The sequence below is a fragment of the Camelus dromedarius genome, chromosome 18, assembly GCF_036321535.1.
Source record: "Camelus dromedarius isolate mCamDro1 chromosome 18, mCamDro1.pat, whole genome shotgun sequence".
Classification (NCBI taxonomy): Eukaryota; Metazoa; Chordata; class Mammalia; order Artiodactyla; family Camelidae; genus Camelus; species Camelus dromedarius.
Window position 1 is genome coordinate 18,130,864 of NC_087453.1, and position 17,621 is coordinate 18,148,484.

Genomic DNA, 17,621 nt, shown 5'->3' on the forward strand with positions numbered 1-17,621 from the left:
CCAACAAAAGCTAAACGTTGCACCATCTAAGCCTTCCTAGTCCTCAAACCTCAATCTATAGAAGAGTGGACGGAACAATCCCCAACTTCAACCATAGCTCAGAAGATAAGCAGAAGAAGATAAGGTAGGAGGACTCATGAGGTTCTACCCTCATAACATTTGTATAAATAGATTTGAACTGAACTACCCATCTAGCATGAATAAGTTATAAAGAAATGGCAAAGAACTATGCAAACATTTTATAGCAATAGAAAGGGAAGGAAGAAAACAGAATGCAAAAGATAAAGAACATAGAAACAAACAAAAAAAATGGTAAGACAGTCCATGTTCATGGATTGGGAAATATAATATTGTTAAAATGTCCATATTACTCAAAGCAAGCTATAAATTCAGTATAATCCCTATCAAAATCACAGTGGCAGTTTTTACAGGAATACCAAAAAAAAATCTAAAAATTATATGGAATTTCAAAGGACTTTTAGTAGCCAAAACAATCTTGAGGAGGAAGTACAAAGCTGGAGGCCTCACACTTTTGATTTCAAAACATATTAGAAAGCTACATTAATCAAAACAATATGGTAGTGGCATAAACGGATATGTAGACCAATGGAATAGACTAGAGAGTCCCAAAATACACCTTCTCGTATATGGTCAAATGATCTTTGACAGAGGCGCCAAGACCACACTAGAGGGGAACGGATAGTCTCTTTAACAAATGTTGGGAAAACTGGATGTCCATATGCAAAAGAATGAAGATGGACTCTATCTTATACCATATATGGAAGTTACTTTAGATACTGGCTATAGGTAATCATGCAGTACTTGCCTTTTCATGACTGGCTTAATTCACTTAGTATAATGTCTTCAAGATTTATCCATGTTGTAACATATGACAGGATTTCCCTCTTTTTAAGGCTGAATAATATCCCATTGTATGTGTATACCACATTTTCTTTATCCATTTATTAATCATTGGACATTTAGGTTGCTTCCACATCTTGGCTATTGTGAATGATACTGCAGTTAACTTGGGTGTGCAGATATGTCTGAGATATCCACATGCAGAAGAATGAAGATGGACTCTTATTTTATATCATAAACAAAAGTTAAGTTAAAATGGATTAAAGACCTAAACATGACACCTAAAACTATACAACTAGAAGAAAACATAGGGAAAAATCTTTATAATGTTGAAATGGGCAGTGACTTCTTGGATATGGCACCAAAAGTATAGGTAACAAAAGCAGAAATAGACAAATGTGACATACTTAAATATTCCTTTACAGCAATGGAAATAATCAATAGGGTAAAAAGGCAACCTACTAGAATAGGAGAAAATAATTGCAAACCCTATATCAGATAAGGGGTTAATAGCCAAAGTATTTGAAGAGCATACAACATAAAAAAAAAAAAAAATCACCTGATTAAAAATATGAGCAAGAGACTTGAATAGACATTTCTCCAAAGAAGACATACAAATGGCCAACAAGCATATGAAAAAATTCTCAACATCGTTAATCATCAGGTAAATACAAATTAAAACCACAGTGAGATATCACCTTCCCCCATTAGAATGGCCACTATTAAAAAACCAGAAAATAACAAGATTGGTGAGTATGTGAAGAAATCAGAATTGGCACACTGTTGGGATTGCAAAAAGATGTAGCTGATAGGGAAAACAGTATGGAGGTTTCCCAAATAATTAAAAATATAATTTTTATGACCTAACAATCCCACTTCTGGGCACATATCCCAAAGAGTTGAAAACAGGATCTCAAAGGGATATTTGCACACTAAAATTCATTGCAGTATTACAAGAGCCAACATGTAGAAGCAGCCTAAATGTCCACTGATGAATTAATGGATAAAGAAAATGTGGTATATATGACAGAATATTACTTACCCTTAAAAAGAAGGACATCTTGTTATATGCTATGACATAGATGAACCTTAAAGGCATTATACTAAGTGAGAAAAGCCAATCACAAAAAGGCAAATGCTGCATGATTCCACTTATATGACATATCTAAAGTAGTAAGACTGATAGAAACAAAGTAGAATGGTAGTTGGCAGGGTTAGGGGAGGGGGAAACAGGGAGTTATTCAGTGGGTATAGTTTTGTTTATGCAAGATGAAAAAGCTCTAGAGATCTACTGTACGATAATATGCACGTAGCTAATAATAATATACACTTGAAAATTAAGAGAGTAAATTTGTTATGTGATTTTACCACATAGTAAAATAAAGAAAACCTAACTGGAATAAAATATGACTCAAGATGTACAGTTTTGCATTAGAAAGATTTGATAAGAACAGAAAGTGTTTTGCCATGTATGCTGCCTACCCTCCCTTTCTGCACATGATGCTAGTCTGTTGGAACATGGGATTGGGGGTCCTAAAGCCTGCACTAGTTATTTGGCTTTGGGCAAATCACATTCTTTCTCACAGTCTTGGATTTGTTTGTCATTTTTAAATTAAGAACTGTATTCTGTGTTTGAATGATAGAAAGGTAACTGAGTTAATAACAGAAAAATGACAGGGTTAAATGCTTCTTGCCAAATATCTTCCTTTTCAGTGCTTTTTTTTTTTTTTTTAAAATGTGTTATTATTTTGGCTTTGATAAGAACTACATGCAGTTTGTTGTTCTGGCACAAAATATGCATAAACACTGCCACATCGTCTTTCTATTTGTCTTAAATCAAGTTTATTGAAGTATAATTTCTGTAAAAGCTTTATCCTTTTTACTCTCCAGTTGTATCAGATTTGACAAATGCATATAGTTGTATAACCATCACCACCACAATCAAGACAGAGAACAGTCCCGTTATCTCCCCCAAATTTATGCTCCTTTGTAGTCAATCTCTACTCCATCCCAAGCCTCTGGAAACCATTGCTTTGTTTTCTGTCATTATAGGTTTGCCTTTTCTAGAATTTCATATAAAGAGAAGCATTAATATAGAGGACATTGACTCCCCTATTGTTGAAATTCCAAAAAATATGCCAAATGATTTTATTTAAAGATTGTAGTCTGTTTTAAGATATGCTATGTTTACATATCTAGGCTACAATTGAGAATAGAACTTTGGTCATTAAAAACTAGACTAATTCTTGAAAGAAGTAGTGTTGGTAATCTCAATTTTTTCCCTGCTAAATAGGTTCCTTTTGTATTTTATAGATCTTGTATGCGTAATCCTATGGAAAACATTATGAAAATAGTGAAAGGAATAGGAGAGACTTTCTGCCAACATTATACTCAATCAACAGATGAACAGCCAGGATCTCACATAGGTAAGATGACAAAAATGAACTTGATACAGCATTGAAAGTAATTAGATTGTCCCAAGAAAAATAGAAATTCAAGTTTTTTCCTTCCCTGCTGTTTTTAATATATCAGATTTAAGGGTTCAATTCCCAGTACCTCCATTTAAATAAGTAAATAATTAAATAAATCTAATTACTTCCCCCCCAACAAAAAAGGAAAAAAAAAAGTCAGATTTAAGTTTATGTAAGTTTTGTTCTCTAGTTTTTAACAGCTCCATTTCATTAGCCTGTGTTTTCCCTTTGTTTCTCCTTGTAGATTTTGCTGTAAACAGACTAAAGCTTGCAGAAATTTTGTATTATAAAATACTAGAGACGGTAATGGTTCAGGAAACACGAAGACTTCACGGAATGGACATGTCAGTAAGTAAATCCACTCTCCCAGCCACTAGCAAGGTCCACCAATCCTAGGCCTGGAAATAGTATGTTGAGAGGCTCTGTAGTCATTGTGGAGGTCAGCAATTAATGACAAACTTAGCCATGATAGCATATTAATTGGCTGTACTTGTCTTTGGCTCACCCAGTGCTAGCCACTTCTAGGCAGAAATGTGAAATACGTAAAATTCGTCTTTGGTACACCATCATTATCCTTTCCCTTTGGGTCCTTTTTTTGTCCTTCATTCCTAGCTAACTAATAATGAAACCCCATCCCCACCACAATTAAGCCAACTGATAATTAGGATATGTGCCCATACCTCTCAGGGATTTTTGAGAAATAAAATGGAGGCTTTTTTTTTTAATTGCTTCATTTTCTTTGGACATCTGATCAAGTCTGATTACTCTCTTCAATAGCTGTGTAAAGGAATTTTTCTAAAAAGTCGTACTTATCATATGATCTTTGTTTCTTCTTCCTTTTCCTCCCTTGGAGAAACTCTTAGAGAAGTCTGATCTTCAATTCCAGTAGGAACAGGTTGATGTCTGGGAGTGCTGCATAACTCTTGAAATAAGACTTCTCTTCATTTACACCCTGAAAATTTTCATCTTTTCTCTGTTGGTTCCCCTTTTTTCCTGAATTCCATGTCTTTTCGTGATTTACTAATATTTAATATAAGATATGCTCTTATAGCTTCCTAAGAAAGAATTTCAATCTTTTATTTTGAAATAATTGTAGATTCACAGAAAGTTTCAAAATTAGCACAGAGGGATCCCATATATTCAGTTACCCCCAGTGGTTACATTTTACATAGTATAATATCAAAACCAGGAAATTGATGTTGCAACAAGGTGTGTGTCTCTCTTTACCATTGTATCACACAAAATCTAGATACAGAAGTATTCTGTCACCACAGAAATCTCCCTCATGCTGCCCCTTTATAAAGTGACTCTTACTCTCTTTAACTACTAATTAGTTTTTCATATCTATACTTTTATAATACACTCTTATGATTTCATTTCTTTTATATTTGTTAAGGTTTATTTTTATGACCCAGGGTATGGTTTATCTTGGTAAATGTTCTTGGCACTTGAAAAGGATGTATATTCTGCTGTTGTTTGGGTGAAGTGTTCTGTAAATGTCAATTTTATCCTATTGGTTAATGGTGTGTTGTTAAGTTCGTCTATATCCTTGCTAATTTTTGGTCTAGTTCTGTCAATTATTGAGAGGAGAGAAGGGTAGTGAAGTCTCCAGATATACTTGTGGATTTATCTGTTTCTCCTTTCAGTTCTATCAGATTTTCCTTTATTCATATATTTTGAAGCTCTGCTGTTTGATGCATGGACATTGAGGATTACTATGTCTTCTTGGTAAATTAATCATTTTATCATGACCGAATGTCCCTCTCTGAATCTGGTAATTGTCTTTATTTTGAAGTCTAGCTGATGTTCACATACAGCCACTCCTTCTTTCTTTTGATTAAAATTTGTATGACACAGGCATACCTAGTTTATTGTGCTTCATTTTATTGCACTTCGCAGATAGTGAGTTTTTTATTAAATTAAAGGTTTGTGTCAATCCTGCATCACTAAGTATTGGTGCCATTTTTCTAACAGCATTTTCTCATTTCCATTCTCTGTGTCACCTTTTGCTAATTCTCACAACACTGCAAACCCTTTTGTTATTGTTATGTTTGTTATGGTGATCTGTGATTAGTGATCTTTGATGTTACTGTCGCAAAAAGATTACAACTCACTGAAACCTCAGAGGATGGTTAGCATTTTTTAGCAATGAAGTATTTTTTTAATTAAGGGATTTTTTTAGACATAATGCTGCTGCACACTTAATAGACTGTAGTAGAATGTAAACACAACTTTTACATGCATTGGGAAACCAAAAAATTTGTGTGACTTGCTTTATTGTGATATTCGCTTTATTGCCATATTCACTTTATTGCAAGTGGTCTGGAACCAAACCCACACTCTCTTTGAGGTATGCCTGTATATCTTTTTCCGTTCTTTTACTTTCCATCTACCTGTATCATTACCTTTGAAGTGAGTTTCTTGTAGACAGCAAAAAATTCAGCTATGTTTTTTTTTTTAATCTACTATGTCAGTAGGTAAATTTAGATGGGTTACATTTAATTATTGATATGTTAAGGCATAAGTCTGCCATTTTTTTTTTTTTGTTTTCTGTTTGTTTTTTTGTTTCTCTGTTTTCTTATACTTACCTTCCCATGGGTTACTCTGAACATTTTTAGACTATATCTTTGTATAGATTCTTTTAGTGATTATTCTAGGTATTACATTATACATACATAACTTCAAAATCCATTAGTATAGACATTTCATTAGTAAAGTGTGGAAACATTACTTTGCCTTGTCTCTTTTTAAAAACTTTGCATAACTATCTTTATTTTATATTCACACTTGATTAATAGTTCTCTGTGTATAAAATTTCTAGATTGACAGTCATTTTCTTTTATGATTTTGAAGACATTGCTCCATTATCTTCTAGATTCCAATATTGCTAATTAGAAGTCCAGTGGCATTCTAATTTAGTATTGGTATGTGACCTGTTTTTACTTTCTGGAATCTTAGTATTTTCCTTTTATCATTAATGTTCTGAACCTTTTAATAAAGTGCCTTAATTGTGAGTGTTTTCACCTGTGTGTTGGGCATTCCAAGGGGTTGCCTTTGTTTTGGTCCAGAAATTTATGTCCTGCATTTCTGAGTCATTTTATTGTGTTATTTCTTAGATACTGTATTGTCCACTGATTTATCTTTCTGGAGCTTTTATTATTCAGATAAGAGACCTTCTAGATTAATCCTCTTATTTTCTTCTCTTATTTTCCATTTCTTTGTCCTTTTGTTCTACTTCTAAGGATATTTATTCAACTTTTCATCATCCAATTCTAAAGAATTTTTTATTTTAGCTGTATTTTCATATCTAAGATCTCTTTCTTACTCTCTGAGATTCATTTAGATTTCTTTTGAGGTTTTCTTCTGTTACCTGTATCGTCTCTGTTTCTTCTGAGTTTCTCTTCTGTTTGTTTTGATCTTTGTTTTTCAATTGGAGGCTTTCCTCAAATGTTCGCTTTTTGAATGAAGCACTGAAAATGAAATGCTAATTGATAAAACACTTTTGGTTCAAAGCTCTGTATGCAAGAATGGAAATAAAAGTCCAATAGACTCAAGTGATCGTATAGTATAGGGACCCTCAACTGTTGATATCTTTAGGGCTTATATGGAATATTTCAGTGTCTCTAGAGGAGTCTGCTAATCTCTTGCCTGGCTGTTGGTGTTAAAGGGCAGAATAAGGAAGGGAAACTTGGTCGCACAATTCAGGCTGCAGACTTTCACCTAAAACCAGTCTCTTCTATGCCAGGTCTTCTCAAGCTTTTGAGGAGCTGAGGAGTTCTAAATACCACAAACTTTCAAATCATCCACCTTTGTCAGCCCATGCCTAACCTCTGCTTTCCATTCTGCCTGTGCCTTCAGTTGCTGTTTTTCCCAGGTTGCACGGAGCAAATTCTTTTGTTTTAAGTGTCTCTCTTCAGGTCCTTATGTTTGACCACCCTGCTTTCTGCTAAGTAATTTGTCATCTTTCCATCCACTTTTCAGTTTTCATACATGATATGCAGTTACAGATAACTCTTTGTTTTATCAACATATTTTCTGTTTCTTGTTCTCTTTGTTGATTTGGAATGGTATTTGAAAGGATGGCAACAACCAACATTTATAAAACCGAAAACTTATGTTAAATCTTAAACTCAATGGTGAAACAGGACTTTATCTTCTTAGTAAAATGTTTTTCTCTGAACTTTTTAGAAATCTTAGCTGTGATACAGTAATACCTTTGATATTAGTATTATGATTAATAAACACTGCCCTCATGTTGATAAAACTGTCATTTAAATGCACCAGTTTTTATACTCTTCTTTTGATGGGAATATTAATTATTATTTGTTTCAATTTCAAAGTAGATTGTAGATCTGCTGAGCAAGATTGTATCTTATAAGGAAACTCTTTACCAGTTCAAGAATTGAAATTTTTATCTCCAATAATGTAGTATAATGTGTATAAGTTATTTTATCTAGTTTCTGTAGTATTCTTTATATAATGGCAGAGACTGAAATTGCTGAGAAACTTATTAGACTGTGGTCTTTCTCTTCCCCAAGGTTCTTTTAGAGCAGGATATATTTCATCATTCCTTGATGGCCTGTTGTTTGGAAATTGTGCTTTTTGCCTATAGCTCACCTCGTACTTTTCCCTGGATTATTGAAGTTCTTAATCTGAGACCATTTTATTTTTATAAGGTGAGATGAGAGCAAAGTTCTGTTACGTTGTTCCTCACATAAGCATTCTGTTTACCTTAGTGCTGAAAAAGTGAGCTGTAGTGATGTCTGGAAAATATTTCCAAAGGTATTCTGAAAACATACTCCTTTTGGGGTAGAATCAAGGACAAAAAGAGAAAGTGTCAGAAAATTATGCCAATCTTAACAGCTTCAGTTCTTCCATTACTGATTTGCAAATGTGACCAGGATCTAAGTAGTTAACTTTGAATTTTCCATGCTATGAATGAAAATCATAATCCTGTGAAAATATATGCATGATGAAGAACAAAAGCTCTTTCTCCTAGGAGAAAGTAAAAATTTAAAATTGATTGTTGTCATGGTCTAGCTAATGAAACTGTAATAACAGATTGTGCTCCTTCCCCAGATTTGAGCTAATTCATTGTGAATGAATCTTACTTACCTGTTTTTCCTGCTACAACCTTTTTCTTATAAAACACAGACATCACAGCTACAGGAACATTTGTAACCTAATGTCTGAATTTGAGACTGATGCTATGATTACATTTGTAGGCATGATTTAATTAGCATTTTGTCGTATGTGTGCATTTCAATCTATTGATTATAGAAAAGTTAGTTTAATGAGTTAAATTTTTATACCTAAAGTATGCCTAACGTTGTAGAAATGCAGGTCATTGAAAAGCTTATCCATCTGAATTGTTGACTAAGTGGAGTTAAATTTCTTTTTAGTTTCATAGGGAAAATTGCTTCTCCGTATTTACTTTAATGTTGATGTGTGTGTTTAGATTTTCCATTAGGAAATATATGTAGTTTTATTCAAGGAAAAAGTTTAGTTTTTGCCCTCAGCTAATAGCAATTCAATTTTATTTATAACATCCTTTTTTCATTCAAGAAGTTAAATGTATTTATTTTTTAACCACATAAATAATATATACTCTTTGAAGAAAAATGGAAAATACACATAAATGTAGATATTAAAATCACACATTATAATCCTAATTCTAAATAATAATAATCACTATTAATATTTTTGTATATATGCTTACAGAGTTTGTTCTGGATATTTACTCTTTTAAAATCAGAACTATAGTATACATAAGCAAAGTTCCTTTTAAATATGTTATTCATTCTGTTCTTTTGAGCTGTTGGGAAGTCTGAAAAGGGGCAGTCAATTCAAAAATAGCGCAGGACTAGGAACCCAAGACTTGACTTCTACCACTGTTGGGCTGCTGACCAGTTTTACCTATCATGGCCTCAGTTTTCCATGTACAAAATAAAACATGAAAAACAGAAATGTATGTAAAAGTATTTTGAAGATCTTAAAAACTCCTTTATAACTTAAAATACATTAATAAGCCATAGAATTATGGTTCAAAGGTACTCTTGGTTTTGTGTCATTAATAAGACCAGAGCTAGCCATACATGAAAGCCTAGTCTAGAACTTACTGCTTGAGACCACATTACTTTCTCAGTTTTCTCTTCTCCAGGTCATTGAGGTGGTGATCCGGTCAGAGGAGGGACTCTCTAGGGACATGGTGAAACACTTGAACAGCATTGAAGAACAGATTTTGGAGAGTTTAGCATGGAGTCATGATTCTGCACTATGGGAGGCTCTCCAGGCTTCTGCAAACAAAGTTCCTACCTGTGAAGAAGTGAGTTAGGGCAAGGCTAATAATAATTTTATAAAATAACAACTTTATTGGGATACAATTCCCGTACTGTATACAGTTCACCCATTAGTGTACAATTCACTGGTTTTTAGTATATTCATAGATAGGTATAATCATCACCACAGTCAATTTTGGAACATTACTACCTCAGTAAGAAACTTTAGCTATAACTTCCCTCATCCCTCATCTTCTTCCTAGCCCTTAGCAACCAGTAATCTGCTTTTGAGCTCTGTTGATTTGCCTATTCTGGACACTTCTTGTAAATGGAATCATACAATATGTGATCCTTTGTAACTGGTTTCTTTTATTAGCATGATATTTTCAAGGGTCATCCATATTGTTCTGTGTATCAGTACCTTATTTCTTTTTATGGCTTAATAATATTCTATTGCATAGATATACCACTGTTTATTCATTTATCAGTGGGTGAACTTGGTTTGTTTCTACCTTTTGACTATTACAAATAATGCTGCTGTGAACATTCATGAACACATTTTTGTGTAGATATGTGTTTTCACTTTTCTTGAGTATATGTCTAGAATTAGAATTGCTGGGTCATATAATAACTCATGTTTAAGCTTTGGGGAACTATCAGACTATTTTCCAAAGTGGCTGCACCATTTAACATTCATACCATCAGTACGTAAAGATTCTAGTTTGTCCACATCCTCTCCAATGCTTATTATCTGTCTTTTTTATTCTAGCTATCCTAGTAGGTATGAAGTGTTATCTCATTGTGGTTTTTATTTGCATTTCCCTGATGGCTAATGATATTCATTATCTTTTCATATGCTTATTGGCCATTTGTATATCATCTCTGGAGAAATCTTCAGATCCTTTGCCAATTTTTTATTTGGGCTATCTTTTTATTACTGTTACAGGAGTTCTTTATATATTTTAGATTCACTCCCTTATCTGACACATGATTGGTAAGACTTTTCTCCCATTCTGTGGGTTGTCTTTTTGCTTTCCTAATGATGCCCTTTGAAACACAAAAGTTTTTAACTTTGATGATGTCCAGTTTATCTTTTGTATTATTTTGTTGCTTATGCTTTTGGTGTCATAGCTAAGAAACCATTAATCTGATCATTAAAAATGTTTCTAGTGTCCATATAAAGCATTAAACAGTTTTTATTAGTAATATTTAGAATAAAGAGATCAAAACTTTATGAATAATACACACAAGTTGCACATTTAACAGTTTAGTATCATTTGAGAAATTGAGTTTTTCCCTCCATTTCTGTGTTATTCTTTTTTAAGTCTTGTCTATAGATCCTTCCTTTCTTCTCTGTCTCCTTATAATTCATTAATCTTGAATTTTTCCCTAATCTCAAACTACTGGAAAAACTGTTTAAGCCTAGGAAGAACTAAAGAGATGATTTCTTAAAACCTCTCTTCCATGCTTCTTTGGTCTTTTGCAGCAGACTATGTGATTAACTAGGCAATCTTCAGTATTCATCAATATTTCCATTATAGAATCTGTTAGGAAAGTGAAAAAAAAGCTATGAACTTGAAGGGAAAGGATTTGGGTTGAAACTCTTGCTCTATTCCTTAGAAGTGTGACCTTGTGCAGATTTTGCATTTTGAGCCTCAATTTTCTTATCCCTAAGTGAAGAACAGTAGGGCCTACATCATAGGTTTACTTCTAGTGGCCAATAAACTTAACCAGATATAAGACCGAGATGAACTTTTTACATTACATATCTTTCACATCATTAACTATTGAGCACTTTGTGCAAGTTGTTATATATTTTGTGAAGAAGAAAAAAGGAAAGGGAAATAAAACAGTTAAAACGTTAAGACTTTTTTCCCCATTTTTTCTGTTATGTTTTGATCAGTGGTTTTATCTATATGTAAAGCAAAGGTTTTTATTTTCTATAGGTTATATTCCCAAATAATTTTGAAACAGGAAATGGGGGAAATGTACAGGGACATCTTCCCATGATGCCAATGTCTCCTCTAATGCATCCAAGGGTCAAAGAAGTTCGGACGGACAGTGGGAGTCTTCGAAAGGGTGAGTTCAACATTGGTAAAACAATGAAAAAATAACAAAGATCTTTTGTTTTTCAGAAAAAATATCAGGTGTTGCCTAATATATTATTAAGAAGCGTAATTTTTTTAAATCAGGATTTGAAAAGGGGTTAATGTTTATGCCAACAACCTAGCTCATTGTATACTTTTTTTGTTTTTAGTAAGATTTCCACTCTGATTTCAAATATAATCTATTTTGTTTCATTGCAGTGTCAATTATTGTGGAAATTGTGTTTTGGCCTTCTCATAAATACACACAACTTTTCCTCAATGCTAATGGAAAATTATTTAAACTAAATACCTACTTTTTCAAATGTAACAAAAGTTACATCCTTTCGCTATGTTTGTCTCTATAGAAAAATAAATGTTTAAAGCAGAACAGAGAACTCTTTGGGATACTTAAATTCATCTAATAAATTAATTATCTCTCAAAATAGTTCATTTGCGCTTTCCTAATAGAAATACATTCTTCTTTATTTTCCCTTGTGATGTAGCAAATAGGTGTGCATCTTCTGGACTGTATAGCTTTTAATTTTTAAAAATTAGTTATAATCTTCTGACCACAGAATATACCTGAACAAACATCAGATGAACAAGTATTCAGGTTATGTAGTAGGATAGCTCTAAACCCATTTTTGGACTATAGTTGTGTGTGTGTCTTGCTTCACATGTAGTGCAAGATCATAAAAATGTGCAATCTGTGCATGCATAACAGTCTCCATTAAGCAACGGGATTAGGATTGTTTTATGACCTTTAAAAATCTTATCAAAACTAAAAACTGTCTTACTATCAGTTATTGATATTAATAAAAGGAAAAAATAGTAAAATTATTTACTTAGTACACTATAATTTAAAACATTGGAAACATTGAGAATGAAAGTGCTTTATTTAATTTTAAAAATTTAAGGTGGATAGTTAAAACAGTGCTTGCCAACTTGTTCTCATATAACTTATGACACTGAGAGAAGAATTTCTTTCCTGGACTTGGTGAACTGTCATGCTCCTTTCTCTTTGGATCAGCTTTTGACATTTATCCTTTGAACTCTCAGTGTTTTGAAATATCTCTGAGATATCCTTTATAAAGTGAAGTTTTTTTTGCCATCATAACTTCCTGTTGGACATATTCATTCTTTTCATTTTAGCAGCTTTTTGCATTTATATCAGTAAATTTCGTTTTCATACAGTTCTGGCTGTATATCTAATCTCTTGAACAGCAGCAGTGGCAACATTCCTAGGGTCAGTTATTTATTCTGCAACTTCATTTACAATTTTAATTTCACTTTCAGCATTATCACTTTTCAATTCTTTGCTGCACTTTCATTTTTTTTTAAACAATTCCCTCTTTCATTTGTCTGCTTTTGTAAAATGTTATGCGGGTTTATCACTGGGAAACAAGGAGGCACCATAACTATATGCTTTGCTGCATACATAAATTGAATAACAGACGTGCCCTGACCATTCACTGCCAGAAAGAAGTGATAGGATTGGTCACTGATCAAGGTGCACATCTATTATTTACATAATGATTCGTGGGAAAAGTTTATAGTTTTTGCAAACACTCAAAGTTACCACAGCAACTGAAATTTGAAATTTGAACTGTTTTGCCAAGGCTGTTGTACTTTAACTAAGCTATGGTAACTGAAATCCATGCAAATACTATAACTGAACAAAGTATGAACTCTGTGTGTGTATCTATGACTATAATTTATATATATATAAAGTATATATGTGTGTGTGTGTGTTTTTGCAGCCTAGCTAGAGATCTCAGAACCAAGATTACGAAGAATGGTCATTAAAATGTGATTCTCTCCAGGTGGTGGGATTTTGAGTGTTATCTTCTTCGTTATAGTTTTTTGGTATTTAAAAAAAATTTTATTGAAGGATAGTTGATTTACAATATTGTTAATTTCTGGTGTACAGAATAGTTATTTAGTTATACGTTTTTTGGTATTGTTTGAATTTTTCCAGTGAGCTTTTTTTAACTGAGGTATAATTCACATACCGTAAGTTTCACCCTTTTACAATTCATTGGTTTTTAGTATATTCACAAGACTATTACCATTATCTAATTCCAGAACATTTTTATCACCCCCAGAAGAAATCCTGTATCCAGTAGTAATCACTCTCTATTTTCCCCTCTCCCGAGACTCTGGAACTCCTAATTTACTCTTTTTCTCTATAGATTTGCTTATTCTGGACATTTCATATAAATGAAGTTATATAATATGTGACCTTTGTGATTAGCTTCTTTTACTTTTCATGTTTTCAATGTATATCTATGTTGTAGCATGTATCAGCACTTCATTAGCCTTTTGGCTGAGTAGAATTTCATTGTATAGATATGCCGCGTATATTTTATTCATTCACTAGTTGGTAGACATTTGGGTTATTTCCACTTGTTGGCTTTTATGAATAATGCTGCTGAGAACATTCAGGTGATATATTATTTTTATAATTAAAAGAAAAAGTTATTTTCTTGTAGGGGTTCAAGCAAGAGAATCAAATAATGGAAAATCCTTAGAAAATAATAATATTGAGCCTTGACTAAGGGGAAAAGACAGCTTATTAATTTATATGTTTATTAAATTTTTGTTGAGTTTCTACTGTAGCTTTTCCAGGACTGTGCTGGGCAAAGAATCATTTCAAGGGCTATAATGTGTTTTCCCTTGAAATGTCAGCTCTGAACATTCCTACTCAGATTCAAGTGCTGCGTTGGTTTTCTTATATATAAGGCATCCAGATAGACTCCTGTTAAAGGATAATGGGAGCTACAATAGAACTTTCTACTTGTTTAGTGAGACTAGAAGTCAGAGTTGCTTTCATAACCCCCAGAATTTATGGAGACATTTTTATTAAGCCATGACTATTTCCCCATTTACCTCAGTCATACAGAGAGCTGTCAAATTATTGCCAGAGGTAATTTTTATACCTTTTAAACATGTTTTGAAAATAGATGACATGGCTGTCTAATTATCTAGTGAATGTAAAAATAATTAGTGAACACTTTTACTTTAAAAGCATATTCTATACCTATAAAGAAATAATGGGTTGAGAGAAGTGGAGAAAAATTGTGGGAAAAGATTGGAAGGGGCTAGGAGAACCTTTGCACCTAGTGGAGAGGGAAAGGAGAGCAGCTCCTGCAGAAGAATAGCCCTAGATGAGAGGCATGATCCATGCCTTCCTTTCTTTTTGATTAACACACTAATGTCTCAGATGAAGGCAAGTTAAACAGAGCCATAACACTTTTACTCATTTTCATCTTCCAGTGGGCTTATAAAAGATGATTCTGTATCTACTAAATCAGGAAGCCACAACTACTGCCTTAAACTGTTTGAAGTGTGTGCATGTGGGAGGAGGCAGAACTGTGAACCAAATCACTGATTTTTCCTTCTTATCAGATGTTATTTTCTAGATAAGATTGGGAGACAGAGGCTAGCTGGACTACTTTTTAAGTAGTAGTCACCACATTCTACCTCTCAGCTTCACTTTACCCTTAATATTTTGCTTCTTTAATATAGACAGAGGTTCAAGAAACCAGGAAGGTGAGCTGTCATAATTTTATTGTAAGATTTATTTCATTCTTTTCTCTCCCACTAGACTCAATATTCCATAAGGACAGAGGCCATGTTATTAGCATAGTAACTCAATATCTATTTGTTGAATAAATGAATAAGCCTGATTTATTATTTTGGAATACATGTCAAACTGTTATACGTTTTTCTCTTTATTAGATATGCAGCCATTGTCTCCAATTTCTGTCCACGAACGCTACAGTTCTCCTACCGCCGGGAGTGCTAAGAGAAGACTTTTTGGGGATGACCCCCCAAAGGAAATGCTTATGGACAGGATCATAACAGAAGGAACAAAATTGAAAATTGCTCCTTCTTCAAGCATTACTGCTGAAAATATATCCATTTCACCTGGGCAGGGTCTTCTAACAATGGCCACAGCCATAGTAACAGGGACAACAGGACATAAAGTTACGATCCCATTGCACGGTAATTTTTTGATGCATTAATTTAATATTTTTTATAAGTTGGATAAAAATTTAAGAAATGTCTTATTGGATTAGATCACCTCATCTTTTTATCCCAGTAGTTTTCCTTGAACCTATACTTTTTTTTGAAAGACCAGTTTTAGGTTCAGAGCAAAATTGAGCCTTCCCTGCCATCACCATCCTGCACCACAGTGACACATGTGTTACAGTTGATGAAACCTACAGTTGACACATCATTGTCACCCCAAGTCCATAGTTTACATTAGGGTTCACTCTTGTTGTACATTCTTAGATTTTGACAACTGTCTAATGGCACATACTTACCATTATACTGTTACACAGATTAGTTTCACTTCTCTAAAGATCCTCTGTGCGCCACCGTTTTGTTTTGTTTTGTTTTGAAACTACAGAGATGTCCCTCATTTTGTTGTGCTTTGCTTTATTGTACTTTACAAATACAGACCTTTTTTTCCCCCAGATTGAAGGTTTGTGGTAACCCTTTTTGTCAGGAAATAGTTAGAATTTTTTAGCAACAAAGTTTTGTTTGTTTTTTTTTTTAAATGGACATACTGGGGATTGAACCTAGGACCTTGTGCATGCTAAGCACACGCTCTAATCCTGAGCCCCCAACAAAGTATTTTTTTTATTGAGGTATGTACATTTTTTTAAGACATACTACTATTGCACACTTAATAGACTACAGTGTAGTATAAACATAATTTTAATATGCACTAGGTAATCAGAAAAGAAATTCATGTTATTCTCTTTATCATAACATTCACTTCATTGTAGTGGTCTGGAACCATACCTGCAATGTCTGTGAGGTATGCCTGCACTGTTTTTTGATTTTTAGCATTTTATAACTTTACTACCCTCTTTGTTATTTTCTTATCTGAGTTTTACAAATGAATACATTGACCAAGAATTTTGTTTATTGATTAGAAGCATCTCCTTTGGAGCTCAAAACAAAACAATATTATTGTTTCACAGCAGAAATTAGAAACAAGAATATCATATCCTAGAATTACTATTTTTGTGGCTTTCTTCTCCTTTTCTAACATATTCCTATGCATAGATAGACAGGAGGGAAGGGAGAGGGAGGGAAACTTAACTTTTCTGAAACACATGCGGCTTATTTCTAAAACTGAGAACTCTTGTTTGTACATTCAGGTATTGCAAATGATGCTGGAGAGATCACACTGATACCAATTTCCATGAATACAACTCAGGAGTCCAAGGCTGAGAGTCCTGTATCACTTACGGCTCAGTCATTAATTGGTGCTTCTCCAAAACAGACTCATTTGACTAAAGTACAAGAGGTACATCCAATTGGAATAAGCAAACCAAAGAGAACTGGGTCCTTAGCACTGTTTTATAGAAAGGTACGTGTTTTTATAGCACCTAAAAAGATCTCATTTAATCGATGCCAGAAAAATTGAGTAACAGAGGGCAGCTTTAGCCTTTTTGTGTGTGTGTGGTAAAATATATGTAATAAAATGTACTACTTTAACCATTTTTAAGTGTACAGTTAAGTGTCATTAGTACATTCACATTGTTCAACTTCCATCACCACCCAAAGTCCAGAGCTTTTTAATCTTTCTAAACTGAAACTCTGTACCTATTAAACAATAACTCCTCATTTCTTCTCACTCCTAGCCCCTGGTAGCCATCATTCTACCTTCTGTCTTTATGAATTTGACTACTCTAGGTACCTCAAATAAGTGGAATGATACAATATTTGTCCCTTTATGGCAGTCTTATTTCAGTTAGCGTGATGTTTTCATGGTTTATCCATGTTGTAGCCTGTGTTAGAATTTCCTTCCTTTTTAAAGCTCAGTAATATTCCATTGTATGTGTGTACCATATCTTGTTTATCCATTCACCTATAGATGGACATATGGGTTATTTTACTTTTTG

The 17,621-nt window shown here is 33.4% G+C and overlaps 1 protein-coding gene across 4 annotated transcripts in view; it reads left to right on the forward strand.

Annotated features, from left to right (window-relative positions):
- The window catches only part of RBL1 (RB transcriptional corepressor like 1), a 47,024-nt gene that overhangs the window by 13,834 nt on the left and 15,569 nt on the right, over positions 1 to 17,621 (forward strand). For 3 of the 4 annotated variants that reach the window (XM_031433852.2, XM_064475711.1, XM_064475712.1), the window contains 7 exons: positions 3,175 to 3,287; positions 3,577 to 3,680; positions 7,871 to 8,008; positions 9,493 to 9,657; positions 11,557 to 11,689; positions 15,439 to 15,705; positions 16,875 to 17,086. In XM_031433852.2, the coding sequence (XP_031289712.1) occupies positions 3,175 to 3,287; positions 3,577 to 3,680; positions 7,871 to 8,008; positions 9,493 to 9,657; positions 11,557 to 11,689; positions 15,439 to 15,705; positions 16,875 to 17,086 (1,132 nt within the window). The remainder of the gene's footprint in view (positions 1 to 3,174; positions 3,288 to 3,576; positions 3,681 to 7,870; positions 8,009 to 9,492; positions 9,658 to 11,556; positions 11,690 to 15,438; positions 15,706 to 16,874; positions 17,087 to 17,621) is intronic. The other variant, XM_031433853.2, reaches the window with a different exon arrangement.